Source organism: Oryzias latipes, chromosome 17 (genome assembly GCF_053564925.1).
Source record: "Oryzias latipes strain Hd-rR chromosome 17, Olatipes_Hd-rR_3.1".
Taxonomy (NCBI): domain Eukaryota; kingdom Metazoa; phylum Chordata; class Actinopteri; order Beloniformes; family Adrianichthyidae; genus Oryzias; species Oryzias latipes.
In genome coordinates, this window is record NC_136253.1 from 16,883,175 (window position 1) to 16,899,781 (window position 16,607).

A 16,607-nucleotide genomic window follows, 5' to 3' on the forward strand; every position below is an offset into this window, starting at 1 on the left:
TATATTTTAAAATATGACGTTTATTTTTAAAACCATTCTTCCCTAGCAACTGTAAACTATAGACTTTAGAGTTTGTGACCATTTAAAAATCAACTTTGCGTGACAAACTCACCTTGGAGCTTTGAAACTGTGACTGAGAGCGAGAGTTCACAATGACAGAGGAGATTTACCTCGCCAAAATTCAGGGTCTTCAGGACCAGCTAGACAGGTAAATGACTGACAGACCTACATGCTGACATAGGATGGTGTGTCCAGTTGTCACCCCTGTCGTGCTGCTTTCCTCGTGCAGCTGTAAGCTGGATTGTGGGCGGCTGCAGAAGCAGAATGAGGACCTGCTCATTCTGACCCACAGACAGGAGAAGGACAAAGTGGAAGCCAGTAAGCGTGTAACTCTCATGGCAGCACAGAAGGAGAAAAGGTTGGATGAGCTGCACGGTGAGCTGATCCGCCAGAAAGAAAGTGGCCAGCAAATGGTTAGAGAAACTCTGCAGAATCACAGCCGGGAGATGGAAGAGATGCAGCAGCAAACTGACAAGCTTAACGCTGTTAAAGCCCTGCAAGGTAAGACTCATGAAGCTCTTTCATAAGCCATTTCTACAGAGTTCTCCCAAGTTTTATGAAGCATTCAAAAAATCATACTCTGCTGGATTTGTTTGTGTGGATCATGACATTCTTGGAAGCTGACAGTCTCAAGTTTCATCCAACTGACCCGTCCGTCTCTTTCTAACAGGCCGTCTGTGAGCCGCACTTCTGTCCTTCATGAGCAAAGACCCTTCCCTGCTTCTTTTTCTACTTTGTTGCATTTATTTCTATGTTGCTCTGCACCGATAGTCCCACCCACAACTCAGAGAGAAATTTCTGATGATCTACTGCTCTTATCTTTAGAAACTGTCCTAGAAAAATGACTCAGGGTTCCTTAGTTTGGCTATAAATGGTATAATCACACACTTTATACCTTACAATAGTTCCAAATGTGAGTGGAGTGGGTGTTACTGCTTTTTATTTTTTAATTTTTTAGTGCAGTTGCAATAGTTTCTCCACTCCAGCAAAATGTTAGATCTGACAGAAAGTCCTGTACTATTAACAGCGTGTGGATTTTGTGGTTTAATATGTCCTATAGTCATTTTAACTGCAACTTCTCTAACAGCCTTTGGCTACAGGGCGCTGTGGTGGTTCAACCTTTATGGCTCCAGCTGGGGTCTGTTACCCCATTCTGGTTGTCTTTCCAGGCTGTCACTTGGTAATCGTCCTTTTGACAGCAATCATTAGCTAAAGGTAACTGCAGCACTGAAAATACACATGAGAATGTGTATTAAATCAATGAAAGCTTCGTCAAATACAAATTAGGGATTTAAAAAAAAGGGGCAACCATTTCTTCAGAAGCTAAAAAAACCATCACCTACGTTTTTTTTCTTTTTGCATTAACGGGGCAGTGCAGGACTGCTTGGACTATAACACGACAAAAAGAAAAATATACCTAACCAGCATGTTATTTTTTCATTTTACACTTTCTGGAGAGTGCATTTCAATCTTCAAAGCGAGAAATAATTTTTGTTACCACTGAGATGCTTTCACTTTGAGATAAAGCTGCTGCTTTGAGTTTTCTCAACAATCAACTGATGCTGCATCGAGGGGCTGCAAGGACAGAGGAGAGAAAGACTTATTTCACCCTTTACTCCTGCATTTGATGTTCATGCAGGTTTTAATGCGTGCCACCCTCAGTCTGTGTTAAATGTTCAAAGACAAACGTTGTATGATGGTACACCACTTTTGCTTAGTGTAAATCTATACAAATGCACACATAAGCAACATGAAAATAAGAAAGAGCAATAGTTTTAATAAAACAAACAATGTTCTCCAGTTAGTTTGACTGGAAGGTGCTGGCAAGAAGTGAATCAGATCATTACTTGAAGATTTGGATTAATATGGTATAAATAAAACATTGTATGGTTGAGTATTGTTGTCATTTATTGGTCATAACGAAATTCTGGTCATGCTTTGGTGAACGGTTGGGCCCAAATATGGCTGATGAAGTGAAAGAACAGTAGATCTTTCCAAATGTGTCGGATTTCTTTTCAACATCTGCTGTGGGTGGACTCACTGTGCTTGAGCTCCCTTAAGATTTCAGGATGTGTTGCTGTTATTTTATTTTATTTTTCTTATGAGCAGCTCATGTTTAACACCTATCTCTCTTCTGCATTTAACAACTATCATCTTCTCCATTCAGCTGCAGGTATAGAGGAAGGTGACAAGAAGCTGATGGAGCTGAAGCAGCAGAAGTTTCGAGTGGAGCTACTGGAGAAGGAGGTTCTTCTTGCAGAAGCTGAGTTCCACAAAATATCGGAGGAGGAGAAGTCACTGAAGAAAAAGTAAAGTCTGGGGCGGATCTGAATGGGCGGTAATCTGGGGAGGGTTCATGTGTAATTTGGGTTTGGTTCCTTTTTTTCTCATTTTAGTCTATAAACTTGAGGAGCATAAGCAGAACCAACCTTATTTTCCCTTCTGTTTTTCTGCCAGGTATTTGGAAAACCTGCAGGAAAGACTGGAAAAAAAAGTCGAAAGAGATGCAGCAATTTTTTTTGATGAGCTGAATGCTAGAATTGAGAAAAGAGGCGAGTTTTGTAAGTTCTTGTCAAAGGAAGCTGAAGAACAGGCTCAGGAGGTTGCTGGTCTGAAAGACAAAATAGCTGACATCTTAGCGATAAGGACTGACGTCAGGGCAGAGAGTAGCATCATTGCAGAGGAGAAATCATCTCTTATCAAGGTAAAAGTTTACATCAATATAAGTGCATCAAAAACGTTTCAATGTGATCTTTTGCGTCATTTTTTATTAACCATAATTAAGTCCAGTTGGGCTTTTGCTGGAATGATCTGCACCAACGTTTGTCATTATCAAAATTACCTCTACAAATTTAGATTAAAACATTTACATTTAATTTTTTACATTTGTTTTACTTTGTGTAGCGTGTATTATAATGGAACTGGACTTCTTTGTTTTATTGTTTGTATTACTAAAATCACATTTAATTTGTTTAATATTTTGCTGAAATTATGTTTTTTCTAGGGTTTTCTATTTATATCTTTCGTTTTTTCTGTGTTAAAAGGTTCTCTATTTATTTAAGAGCATGATCCCAATTGATTCATGAATTGCAAAAAGATTTACTTTTTTGTAGTGTTTTTTCTTTTAGCTTTCTATAATTTTGTTAAATTATTGATTGAATTGTTTGTCAAACAGCAAAAAATGTAAAACTATTTGTGATTGGTAGAATTTCTTTTTATTCCGTGACTGTGAGTGGGAGTGATTGTGCGCCCTGCGACTGACTGGCGACCTGTCCTGGGTGTAACCCGCCTTTGCCCAATGGTTGCCAGGTTAGGTTCTGGCAACCTCGTGACCCCAAAAGGGACATAGTGGGTTCAGAAAATGGATGTCTGGATGCATTTTTTGTTGCTCTGCTTCCTTGTAGCACATTTTATAAAGTTGTAAAGTCTGTTTCCATGTTAAATAGTCCGAGGTTAAAGTGAGGAAGCGGTGCAACTCTCGTGAATCCTGCTCCAGGATTTTTCTTTCACAGCTCTGTTCTGATGGATGAATTTTTCATTTATTTACTTCTTCCTGCTGGTCATCAACCTGATCAAGAACTAATGTGCGATGGCATCCCATTCTTCCGCCAACATTTGTATCAAACAGCCAATGTGTTCATGTTGGTCTCTCTGGTGCAAACAGCAAAGCCAGGTAGAGTGTGTGTGTGCTGGAGTTCATATCAGGACTGTTTGAGGTCAAGTCATGTCTGAAATCCTTGACTAAAAGTCAAGTTTTAACCTTCGAGCCCTAAATACAATTGAAGTTTTAAAGTGAAAAGGAGTAAGGGGGGGGCTACCATTTTCATTAAACTACAATGAAACCACGGGTACAGACAGAATGACGATGACACAGTTGGTATTCTGCATTGTCATATGAAACACTAGAAAAACAACGGAGAGCCTTTTTTTGTTCTGATCTGATCAAACAATGGGGGGGCAATGAGGATTTGATGGAGCTTAGAAGTATAAAAAAGAAACTGTTCACAAGTTCCAAAGCTCAAGGCAAGACCAAGTTCTTAAGGTCAGGTCCAGAGTCAACTCAACCCTCTAGTCTGTAAGACTTGCATGCTACTCAAGTGCAAGTTTCAGGTCCATCCCTGGCTGAAATGAAAATCCAACAGTGCAACATTATAATTCTGATAATATGTGGTTCAGTCAGACCATTACTTTACCCTTTTATTGTTTTTGTTTTTAGATCTCATAATGTTTGCATTTTCGTTTAAGTCAATGAAGATTCTCATTCATCAAGATCAATCTGTCTTCTGGACTTAAAGTCTTCCTTTTTCCTTTAATGAATTTATTCTGATTTGAAGACATTGTTTCCCATTAAGAACCATATATGTAAGCAGATTTTGTTGCTTCTTTGATTTGTTGATTCAGTTGCTTTGTAAGACAAAAATCACATTCTGTGTGTTTCTTGTCATTAGGAGGTAAAGGAACAGGAGAAATTGTTCAAGTAGATCACATGTGTCAAACTCAAGGCCCGGGGGCCAAATGTGTCAGAGAATGAAAGTTTTTAATTTCTTAAAATAAAAATAAAACATTGGTGTATATTTATTCATATCTAGGGGGAATTGGATTTAAAATATTAGATTGGGCTACAATACATTGGGACTTAAACTGTCCATATAACCTAACCTGACAGAATCAAATTTAAAAGAATTTATGCTAAAGTAAAAAGCAAATATATGTTTTTTTATGCAACTGTAATTGTCACTTTAAAAGTTATAGTAAATAAATAATGAGTTATTTAACAATAAGGAGTAGTTATATTTATTATTCCGTTACATTTAGTTGCATGTATAAATTATATCTGGCCCTTTGAGGACAGCCACTATACTGATGTGGCCCTTGGTAAAAATGAGTTTGACACTCCTGAAGTAGATTATCTCAGGGAGAACCCGTCGAAGAGGCAAATGGCAGCAGAAAGTGGAATGGATTGACAAACACAGATGATCTTTTCGTTATATATAACAAGATTGCTGACCAATCCAGCAATTTGTTTTAGCTATTAATGTCAACTATAACTCTTTCTTTGTTTCTCTCTCAATGTTTTACATTAGGTTTGGGACGAGTTATAGTTGATACCTAGCTATTTGGTTTAGCTGTTGCATTCTGAAGCTGAAGTAAAAATTTTGGACTTCAATACGAAGTACTTATTGTTTTATTCATCTGCAATTAACTGGTGCTGCAGCCAGTGACTCTGTCCCTCCCACAAATAGCTAACTACATAGGCAGAATGTGGACTCATTACTGAACAGTGTACAAATGCCAGTGCACATGTTGCTAACACCAGTTCATTATAAACTGTATATAGTTTATTTTGTTTTGACCTAAATGGGACCTGTCCAGGTTGTACCCTGTTTTTGCTTACTTGTAGATGGAGTTGCTCTTGTTTCCTCACAACCCCTAAAGGGAATGAGGGAGTTTTTGGAAAATAGATGGCTGATGGACCTAAATGTGTCAGACTGCAATTCATACTGCAACAGAAGCCTTTGTCATGATAGGAAGCAGTCTTTCAAGAAATTTTGTGCCAAATTTCCCACAAAAAATGAAATAGTAGAGTAGCTGTTTCAGATGCCTGGCTGCAAGACCCTGTGTGGTCCAGACTTGAAGAGTGTTTTACTTTAGCAGCTTTTTGTTAGGATCTGTTTGGCATGTTGTAAAATTAATTATGCACATATGAAAAACCTGATGAACAATCTTAATCTTTATTTTGCCCCAGATTCAATTGAAGGAATTAAATAAAAACCTTCAGAGACGAATTGTGTCCCTCTTCTAAATATGTAACTGTTGTTTCTGTTGTCTCACAGGACACCATGCAGACTAAAGTTTCCTGTCAAAGACGATCGGCTCCACCCTCTCTGCTCCACTGGACTGCAGAACCAGATACTGTTAGTGCTTCAGCCATGTCCATCCTGGCTCAGCCACCAGAGGAATAGCAGGCAGAGACGTCTGGTTCTGCCACCTCATTCCTCCTGGATCCTAGATTTACTTTACAAATCCACCTAAAATAAATATCTGCATTTTTACATAAAAAAATGCAACGACAGATCTTTTTTACAACTGTTTTTTGTTTAACGTTGTCCAACAACACTCTGGTTCTGGTTGCTAATGTGATCAATTCAGTTCAATGTTATTCATTAAACCCAATATTACAACAATCATTATCTCAATGGGCTTCATACTGGTAGAACATGAAATCAGTCATGTTCTTATACAATCCTTATACAATGATCCTGTGCAGACCGATTTTTCCACACCCTCCACATACCCACACAATAAGGACAGCAGAGTCACAGATTTACCGTGGATCAAATGGGATCCCTGCAGCAGTCCCAGCACATATTTAAACCACTAAATCAGCTTCAAGCTACCTCGTCAGATAGATAGATAGATAGATAGATAGATAGATAGATAGATAGATAGATAGATAGATAGATAGATAGATAGATAGATAGATAGATAGATAGATAGATAGATAGATAGATGACTTTATTAATCCCACAATGGGGAAATGTCATTTATCTGTGGTAGCAAAAACGACATTCAGAATTAATGTATATAATATAACATCAAAAAAGGACATCACAAATGACATTCATATTAAATAATTAAAAATTATTATAAAAATTATTATCAAAATTTTAGTTTATGAAGGCTGATCTTAGGCCCATTGAGTAAATGCACAATTTGAGTTTTTTTGTTGCATCAGGTCAGTCAGTGAAATGAATCTATTTTCTTTTACATCGAATCAATATTGATTCCACTTTGTTTTTATTGGCTGACAGCCGAAATAGGCCGTCCTGGCCTACTTAAAAGGTCAATGTGGAGTTTTAGTGCATGAACTGCACACTAGTCTTTCCTATACTTACTGGTTTACGTTACACACTGGTATTTTAAACAAAGTGAAAGGTTCAGCAAAAGTTCTTTGTGGAAAGACTATCCGAGCCAGCAGCTGAAGGTGGTTGAGAGCCATTTCATGTTTTATGCTTATGAAGTGGTTATAAAGTAATAAGCCTTCTTGACACTCCACAGGTGGAGTTTGAGTGAAGTCTTGTTGGTTTGTCACTTTCAAAATATTACATCTATGGTTTTAAGATTAAGATCAACTTTATTTAATTCAGTTGTAGTAGCAGCACCATAAAATAAAAATAACACAAAATATACAGGGAAGAGAAAAACTCTTATTTACATGTACATTTACATGGCTACCAGATGAACTGTAGAGTCTGATGGCGGGTGGCCGGAATTAAAGCTCCGCCTGATTTGTTCTGCCATGCACATCGAACCGCATGTTCACTCAATTCTCCAAAAGATTTAACTTTTCAATGAACTGAGCCTCATTCACAGACCTCTTAACGCTGCCCCCCCCCCCCCCCCCCCCCCCCCCACATTGTAGATTTCTGATTACCTCAATGATATTTTTATCCTCTCTAAATTCTCACTGAGCATGGTTACCGGGTCTACTGTTGCAACACTCGTTCCCGGTGGGCTTTTTATTTCATTTTTAGCCAAAATCCCCCAAACTCTGTTGTTTTTTAAGACATTTCCTGCAAAGCAGCAGGAGTTCATTAGAAATTCCCCTCTGAGGTGTGGGGGGAGGACTGTTGGGGCGGAGTAAGCCAGCGCTCCTTTCCTATTATTCCTACACTCTCTCCCTCTAGTTTACAGCCCCTCAAAACCTCTACCTAACGTTAGCAGTGCAACGAAAATAGCGATCAATATTGGAGCTATCCAGCCGTGCCGGTTTGAGCCAGATACCAGCTCTGACGAGAAAAACAAAGACGGATCTATATTTTTCTGCAATTGAATGTGTCAGAATGGAGCGAAGCAGGCCAGCCCATTTTAGTTCCTGCGTCACAAATGAGAGCTTTTTCAAGGGCGGGTTTTTATCTGCTCCTAATCCATCCCGATTTAAATAAAGAAATACCCAGAAATTTTGTTTTTAATCATAAAGGGTCTAAATCATGCTATTCATAAGCCTTTCAGAGTAAACCATGTCCATAAATATATGATAATATATTACAGTTGGCACATTGAAGAAGGATTTAAAAAAAAATAAATATGAGCTATTATCGCAGCTCATTTTTTTACCCAAAAGTAAGACGACTCGATCTCTGAGGCACCGCCTTTTGCTCCATGTGGGTGGCGCCGATTTTATGACGTCAACCTAGAGTCGGCCTCAGAAGTCTGTTTGTGTTTCTCCCATGAAAACAAACAACATCCAAACTTTTGCAAAGATAGATGTGCATATTGTGCGAAAAAAGGAAAGTGTTTTTGCAAAACACCGTTTGGCTAAACCAGTGGAGAAAGTGAGTGTATTATCCTGGGGGCGGTGCTGGCAGAGCAGACTCTTCCTGGAAGGGGCTGGTCCTCACTTTGTGTCTTCACAATGTGAGAACCCACTCGTTTTTGTGGATTGGGAGGGGCTGGTGCTAAATGTACACTCAGCCTGCAGGCTTTTAGAGGAATGCATGACTGGATCAATATACCACTTTGGGTTGTTTTTGTGACGAATTAACATTACAATACACTTAAAAGCTTTTTTAACCCTTGTGCTATTCTAGGCACTTTAACATTGGGAGTGGGGTCATCTAAACCCACAAGAAAGTGCACTAAACTTTTTCTTCAATGATCTGTGATCTTCACTGGTATCCATGGATTACATGAAATCTTTCCACCTTTATCCACCTTTGTCATGGTAGGGAGAACACGTCAATGTAAGGGTGGGGTCATCTAAGATAGCACAAGGGTCAAAAAGTTGATTTTGCATGATAAATTCCCTTCAATTTTTTTTATTTTGTGTCCTCTATCATGAGAAAAATGCAAGAACATGCAAAAACCCAAAAACAAAATTTTCATTGGAGTTTTAATATAATCAATATAATTGAAATAATATAATTGAATGAAAACTCTTATCTGATCGCGATGACGGTTTATGTTAATGTGCTACATCTCTGTAGATCAGACACAAGACAGAGGGGATTGATTGACTATTTCAACAGCCAATCAGGACGCAGAACACAATGCACTATTTAAAAAAAGCACGCAAAACTGCACTGAAAAATCCACAAAACAGCGAAACAACGAAATCAACAAAAAACAGAGAATGTTGCTTATTAATATTAATAAAAAGATTGACATTTATATTATTTTGTCCTGTCTTTCCCAATTTCTTGTCTGGTCAGATTTTTTTTGTGGGTGTCATTTGAAGCAGCTTTTGTATTAAAACAGCATTACATTATTATTTGTATTTGGCAGTTTAGTCCAGTTCAGTCTCTTTCCCTTGAGAGTATTGTGTGTTAAAGCCAACCATACAGAGCTGTAAGTTTTCAACCTGGAAGTCACAGATTTGCTGTCTGAAACAGTAAAATGTTGAACCCCTGTTCCTGTCACACATGCATTCGCACATATTATCAACCTTTTCCCTTTTTTGTGCTCTAGTTGACATTTAAACATCATTTCCAGGTGGGTGACGGTGACTTGCTGATCCGAACGCGTTTGCAGCATCAGCTGTTTACAAGCACAAAGCGAGCGCGCGTGCGGGGTGGAGAGGGGCAGCTTGCGCGGTGACGTCACCCTCATCCATCCTTATCCTCTGCTTGCCCGGATTCGGAGGAGAAAACCCAAACACTTTGGTTTATCGTCCCCGCGTTTCTTCCTCCGTGGAGAAAGAAGATAGAAGTGGAAGCTGCGCTTTTCTCCATCTCTGACGGAGGAGGAGACGGAGGAAGAGGAGGAGGAGGAGGAGGACTGGAGGACTTCGGGAGGACCCGCGGAGGAGAGGATGCGACAGGAAGGAGAGCAGCTCCGCACTTCGCTGCGGATGTCGATGCTCTTAAAGCTGAGCCGATTTACTGTCTGACACTCGAGGCCACAGTGATAGGAGGCAGCATTTGAGCGTGTTTGACATTTTGTGTTGTTGTTTTTCATGCAACTACAGATTCTCCTTCCGTCTGACTGAGGTTTTCCTGTCTGTCAGAATGCGTTGATTCGGGCCTGATGGAGCTCAGCAGCTGATGTCACCTGGCCTGAAAACATCCTCCATTCAGGGCTCAGATTGGTGCACGTTTTTTTTACATGTATATATATATATAAAAAAATCATAAACATGAGAACATTTATCAGCATATTTAATTGTCAGCTGCAGGGACATTTAATCTTTTGTCTTGATCTGATCTAATCATAATCTATTTAACAGTAATCATGTTTTTGCTTTCAACAAGCCGTCATCTTCATCTTCATCAGTGACCCTCATGTAGGGTTTTCCCTCTGAGATGTGCACATAGTCAGAACTGCGCTCTGTCATGGCTGCCTGCTTGCTGCTGTGTCCTTGACATGTCATGAGGATGAAAAAAAATGGAAGAGCATGGAAGGGGGGTGGGGGGGGGGTGTGTGAATTGGTTTGACAGTGAAGCTGCTGCAGCTGCATTTGAACATGGATGTCGTACATTCACAGAAAAGGACGGACGATTGAGCAGGTGTGGGGTCAGTGCTGCGTGGATGAAGGTTACAGGACAGAGGGACTCCTGGTTTCCTCTCTCAGTGTTCACAGTGGACCTTGATTTCAAAACAGTCAATTAAGGCACGCGGTGAATGCCAAGAGAGAATCCTCCTGGCTCCATTGGTGAGATCAGAAAAACACAGATACCGAAGAACCACGTACCTATAAGCCTGTTTTTCTCTGTCATTTTTTGTTTTTTCAAATTATTACAAAAATGCGAATATTCTACTGTAGAATAGGGTTTAAAAAGGTGGAACTTTCTCTCCTCTTTATTTTGCTGAGAGGAATATTTTCAAAAAGGCTTTTTTCTTTGTTGTTACATTGAAATTGTATGTCAATTTTTTAAAGTAGGCTCTGCTTTAGGTGCTGTTTTGTGAACCAGCTTATACATTTTAACATATAATTAAAGTTAAGCTTGAAAAATCTCAAAGTTATAACTTCTTTGTTTTTTTTTGTAAAAAAGAAAAACAGTTTTACAGTTTTTATTTTGAAAGAATAGTCCAAAACACATTCTGACCTGCTGTGATTGCAGATAGCAAGAAAATATATATATATATCTTCCTAATCTAATAATCTATTGAAGAACGTCATGGGAGGAGCCTGAGAAATTGGCTTTTGTGGTTATCAGGTGTAAGATCTTTGTAAATATCCTATTTGTACGTTTTTTATTTTTTATGGGGTATTCAGTGCACACCCGGGACAAATGTGTACAATGTTGTAATTTACTGATAATAAACAGTTTTGCATTTTTTCCTAGTAAAATTTGTTTCTCTTTTTACATTCATGATTTTTGTGTATTATGGCTTATCAGCCAGTTTCATCTGAGGACTAATAAAGTGATGACAAAGCACTAATCAACATGATTATTTCAGTGACGAGGCCATTGCAGTCAGGATTACTTCTAAAAATCTGCATCTGCAAACTTGAATAGGACCCGATTGTGGACACTGCACTAAAACCAGCACATTCGATAGAGTTCAGGTGCATACAGTTTGGGCAGCTTGCATGTTTTAGAAAAACAACCTGATTCTGAAAAGTTTTAGAACAGCTGTTTTAAAACAGCACGTCTTTTTGAGAGCCCAAGCTTCATTGCTGCCCTCTTTTGGTTTTCTTTTGCTGCTGCTGGGATAGGCTGGTCAGCAGTTGTCTTTCTGTGCAGCAGGAAGACAATGAACTTCATCCCTGCGTTAACTAACGTAGCTTAAAGAATGTAACTGTAAAGAACACATTTTTGCCCCCACTAATCTCATCAGCTTTGGAGGAGGAAGCGTCAATTCCCATCAAGTTTGACCTTTGCAACACCCATGACTAAACCAAAATAAAGAAAAAGAGCTTTAAGGACATGACAGGTATCTAGCAATGACTTTCAGCTTAACCTATGCCCGAGTTCTTCAAACCCAGAAAACGATGCCGTCCATGTCTACTTGTAGATTTTTGATCATCTCAGAGATCTTTTTATCTTCTCTAAAATCTCACTGAGTATGGTTACAGTGTCCATCTGCTGTTACAACAACCAAAGAACTACATATTCATCAAAGCAGAGAAATTTGAGTTTGACTCTCCTCTTATCAATTTCCTGGCATTTATTAATGGTTATGATCCAACCCATAAAAGATCTGCGCAATTCCAGAGTGACCCGTACCTCTCAAAAGCATCTCCAGCTGTTCTCTGGTTTTGACCATTTTTGTTGCAAATGCATTGAGAATTTTAGTCTAATTGCTTAACCACAGACTCGACTCACCTTGACTGACCTTCTGTTGTCCTGGTCTTCATAAATATCCACTCCTGTCCCAGGTCAAGCAGATTTTGAGACAGATTTTTTTTTTTGTAGATTGTGACATGTCAGAATTTAGTGTTAGTCCTGTACTATTTCAGAGTTTTCAAACGAGGACTAGAAATGGCATCCGACCTTTTCTCATTTGTTTGTGGATGCAGCAAGTCTTCTTCTCAGCCTCTTGTTGGTCTCTTGGCTCCTCTGCCTGTTTTCACACACCCTGGTCCTATTTGGCTCTGGACTTTGTTACAAGTTTGTCGTCCTCATAATGTAAATCTGTGTATCTTGTTATTGCAGACAGATTTTCTAAAACTGCTCATTTTATTCCTCTTGCCAAACTGCTTCTAAAAGCTCTGATTTTCTGATCTAGCATGTATTCTGGTTGCTCTGTTTCCCTTCTGGCATTGTTTTTAACACGAGACCCCAGTTTACATTGCAGGTCTGGAAAAGTTTCTCTTCCTTGATGCCACTTTGCCTACAATCTGTTGGTCAGGCTGAGCTACTTCAGGAGCTGAAGAGCTCACTCACATGTGTTGTTGTGCAGAAAATTTCAAACGTTTTCCATCAGGAACGATGCACACAACTCTCTGCTGTGGACTGCTAAGCTACTGCTTTCGGCAACATGTGTTCCAGCAGCCACTTCCAATGAAAAGTCGATTTAAACCATGTAAATGGGTGTTTCAGACTGCCACATTTAAAACTCTCTTGTGTTTCATAGTTATGAAAGTTTTCTAACTCTACACAAAACACGCAACCATTAAACATGCGTTGCAAGTCAAGGTCAAACTTTGAAAAATCAGGGACTCTGATTTGGCAGTGCATTATGGATGGCATTCCTATCATTCACTGAAGCACCAATGGTATAAAAATTGATCTTGATGGACAAATTAATTATTGCGGTTTGTGCCAGGCCAGAATTATATGAGACTAAGTCTTTCATATATCAGAACATATGAAAGACTTGGTGTTGTGTATCCCTTGTTCTATCTTAGATGACCCCACCCTTACATTGACGTGTTCTCCCTACCATGACAAAGGTGAATAAAGGTGAAGATCACAAATCATTGAAGAAAAAAGGTTCAGCGCACTGTCTAGTGAGTCTAAACGACCCAACTCCCAATGTTAAAGTGTCTAGGATAGCACAAGGGTTATCATATATCAGAACAGGGCTGTGAAAGAAAAAACCTGGAGCAAGATTCACGAGATATGCACTGCCTTAACATTTTGCACCAAGCCTCTACCAACTATAGGTGGCAGACATGTACTAGTAAAACAGTAGAAAAATAAAAGAAGCCCCTCCCTGCTTGTCCAGTGTAAAGACAATGGGCTGTGGACTTTTTCAAGAACCTGTATTTAACGCGTTCTTGAGCGTACGTCAAAGACCCGGTGTACGTAGCTTTACTGGTTCTACTTCTCTTGGGATATCCCTGGACTATCAGCCTCCCTTGTTTTTCATTGGACAAGGTAGAGATTGCTATCTCTTCTGTCTAGCATGATCTTGAACAGGGTCATAAGGTCTGGCAGGATTCCCGAGTGGCGCTCCTTCAAACAGCCGACTACAGTCACTGTATGGCGGATCTCCATTGGATGCTGGCTCTGTCCTTTGCACTTGGTCAGATGATTTGGTCATCCCCCAGATCATTACTCTTAACCCTTGTGCTATCTTAGATGACCCCACCCTTGTATCGACGTGTTCTCCCTACCATGACAAAGATGGATAAAGGTGGAGAGGATTTCATGTAATCCATGGACACCAGTGAAGATCACAAATCATTGAAGAAAAAAGGTTCAGCAGACTGTCTAGTGGGTCTAGATGACCCCACTCCCAATGTTAAAGTGCCTAGGATAGCACATGGTTTGAGTGTATTTTGGTAGGCTGTTATCCTTTTCTTTACTTACTATCTTATTGGTGTCAACCTGTATTTGATTTCATTGGTTTATATTATGATCCAATAGAAAATTGTATATTGGCTCCAGGAAGCACATTCTGTTTAGTGTGTTGTCAAGCCGTCGGCAGTAGAGTTGTCACTGCTTTCTTCTGCAAAGAGTATTTAGTTTTCCACATCGCCCAGTTAAAGCCAGTCTCAAGAAGTCATCATAGTCCTCTGGGATATGACTACACACTTCTTCATGTATCTTTATGTATGTATAATAAACTATTTTTGGTGTTGAATTATCAGAAAGGCTGACAATAAAGAAGTACTGGAAACATGAGTTGTAAAAAGGCGGAGTTAAATAAGTTTTGAATGTCTCTCACTCTTTTTTAAACAGGCTTTTGTAATTAGGTTGAGAATTCAACTTTTTTTCTTCTTGTCTCCTCTTGTGCAGTTGTTAATGCTTTTATTGATATGAATTAATAAAAAGAAAAAAAATCTGACTCCTGCTAGGACTTTGAGACAGTCACTCTTAATTCTTAATTTTGTTCTTCTTGAGCCACATAGGTAGGCTTCTGGTGTGTTTTGGGTCATAGAACCCAAGGCCTAGTCAGCATGAGGTGTGCAGATGTTTTACGCCAGAAATTCTATATATAATAGAAAACAGAATTTACAGTTCCATTTTCCATGCTAAGACTTCCAGGATCCAAAGCAGCAAACCAACCTCAGATTATCTACTACCACCGTTGATGGTGGCTGTTCGTTTTCTGAAATGCTGTGCTTCCTTAATGCTAGATGGGACTCTCCACTCATTTTTAAATCATGAAATGTGAATAAGAATTTACCGGTTAATAAGTGGTAAACAATAGGAATATTTAACAAGAGAAATTTTGACTCATCAAACACTGCATGGTACTATCTAGAAGTATAAATATTTTTGGGAGAATTATAAAAGGGACGAAATTCAGCAAAAGAAAATCTAAAAATTCGAAGAAATTTTTCGTACTCTGTGGCTACTAAAGTCATTTTAAATTTTGATTTGAAGAAGTGATACATTAACAGTATTTTCTGTTTTGACTATTTATTTTTTCTGGTGGGAGGGCGTTAATTTGACTTGTGACGTTGTCTGACGTCAGGTTTTGTTTGCTCATGCGCTGACCCGAGCTTAAAAATATTTCCCACTGCACTCGAAGGCATCTTGAGCAAAAGCCTCGCGCCAGCAGCGCGTGCGCCAGAAATGATGCACTGTCTTCAGTTGTGTTTTCTTCACCACTAGTACAGCCAATGAACTCAGGTTTTCGTTAATTAAGATGTGAAAGCAGAGGAAAGTCTTCGCGCAAACAGAGGATGAGACACGAGTGGCGACAGGGCTAGAGAGCAGAAGCTAGGTGAAGACTACAAGGGCATCACTGAGTCAGTTCCCCCCGCCTGTGACTGAGGCTCCCATCCCGGTGTAATGGTCGAATCAGAACTCCGGTTCGAACGTTCGTAGATTCATTGGGATAAGCCCCGCTAGTTGAACTCTTCCGGTTTTGGTTGGTTCTGGAAAGGGAAAAAAACTTGATTAGCCAAAATGAAATTTACAGAGCATCTATCCGCGCACATTACACCGGAGTGGAGAAAACAATACATCCAGTATGAGGTAAGAAAGTCCAATTTATTTTCTGTTTATCTAAAACTGCTGGCGGTTAGCCACAAGCTAGCAGAATGGCTAATGTGACATTCGGGTTGTTTTGGTTTCACAACCGGTTTCAGATCCCTTATTTTACTGCCGAACCCATTATGGCTTCCTTGAAACCCGGCGTTCAGTTGGTAAACAACAGGAAGAGAGGAGCCCCGTCGCCTCATAATAAGCCCACTAATCAGAGTAGCAGCAGCTAGCCAGCGTCTGCTAGCATCTCTCGATGTGTTCGCTTTCTAATCGGCGCTCCGGCTGCGGAGCAGACCTGCTCTATGTCAGAGGCCGGTGTTCCTGGCGTGTCTGCTCCACTGGAATGCTTTTGGAAGACGTTCGGGGAGAAGGGAGACATTCATTCTGTCACGCCGCAGGCCGCTGCGTTCTGACAGCTCAGTCCTCAACCTATTAGTTCAGCAATTACATCCATTTCACTGTGAAAACTGATGTTTGTTCTGGTTTCCCAGCAGCCTCTGGGTTGAAGCATCATTGTCATAGATATTTAGTGCTTATTTAATTTAAAATAAAGTGATGCTGCCTTGTTTTTTTATGAGGCATAAATCAGTCCATTTACACTGCAATCAAGCCGTTTTGTTTGAGTAATTTCTGAATACACTCCTTTTTATTTAGATATTTCAACTTCTGAGGGGACATCATCAGCAGGTTAAGTGGTAACTCAGTCCTAATGCCATTATT

At 39.6% G+C, this 16,607-nt stretch overlaps 2 protein-coding genes across 3 annotated transcripts in view; both read left to right on the plus strand.

The window, feature by feature from the left end:
- Positions 1 to 49: 49 nt before the first annotated feature.
- LOC110016817 (uncharacterized) lies at positions 50 to 6,133 on the plus strand. Of its 2 annotated transcripts, none has more exons than XM_020710827.3 (5): positions 50 to 208; positions 290 to 561; positions 2,228 to 2,369; positions 2,518 to 2,764; positions 5,895 to 6,133. In XM_020710827.3, the coding sequence occupies exons 1-5, from the start codon at positions 153 to 155 to the stop codon at positions 6,021 to 6,023; spliced, it is 846 nt and encodes a 281-aa protein (XP_020566486.1). In that variant the 5' UTR covers positions 50 to 152; the 3' UTR covers positions 6,024 to 6,133. The 2 variants fall into 2 exon arrangements, with proteins under 2 accessions (XP_020566486.1, XP_020566487.1); XM_020710828.2 differs by having other exon boundaries at positions 54 to 208; positions 353 to 561.
- A 9,237-nt stretch (positions 6,134 to 15,370) lies between these two features.
- LOC101159134 (xenotropic and polytropic retrovirus receptor 1 homolog) overlaps positions 15,371 to 16,607 on the plus strand; it is a 33,235-nt gene continuing 31,998 nt past the window's right edge. The window contains exon 1 of the mRNA XM_023964785.2: positions 15,371 to 15,878. Coding sequence (XP_023820553.1) covers positions 15,810 to 15,878 — 69 coding nt within the window. The 5' untranslated portion in view covers positions 15,371 to 15,809. The remainder of the gene's footprint in view (positions 15,879 to 16,607) is intronic.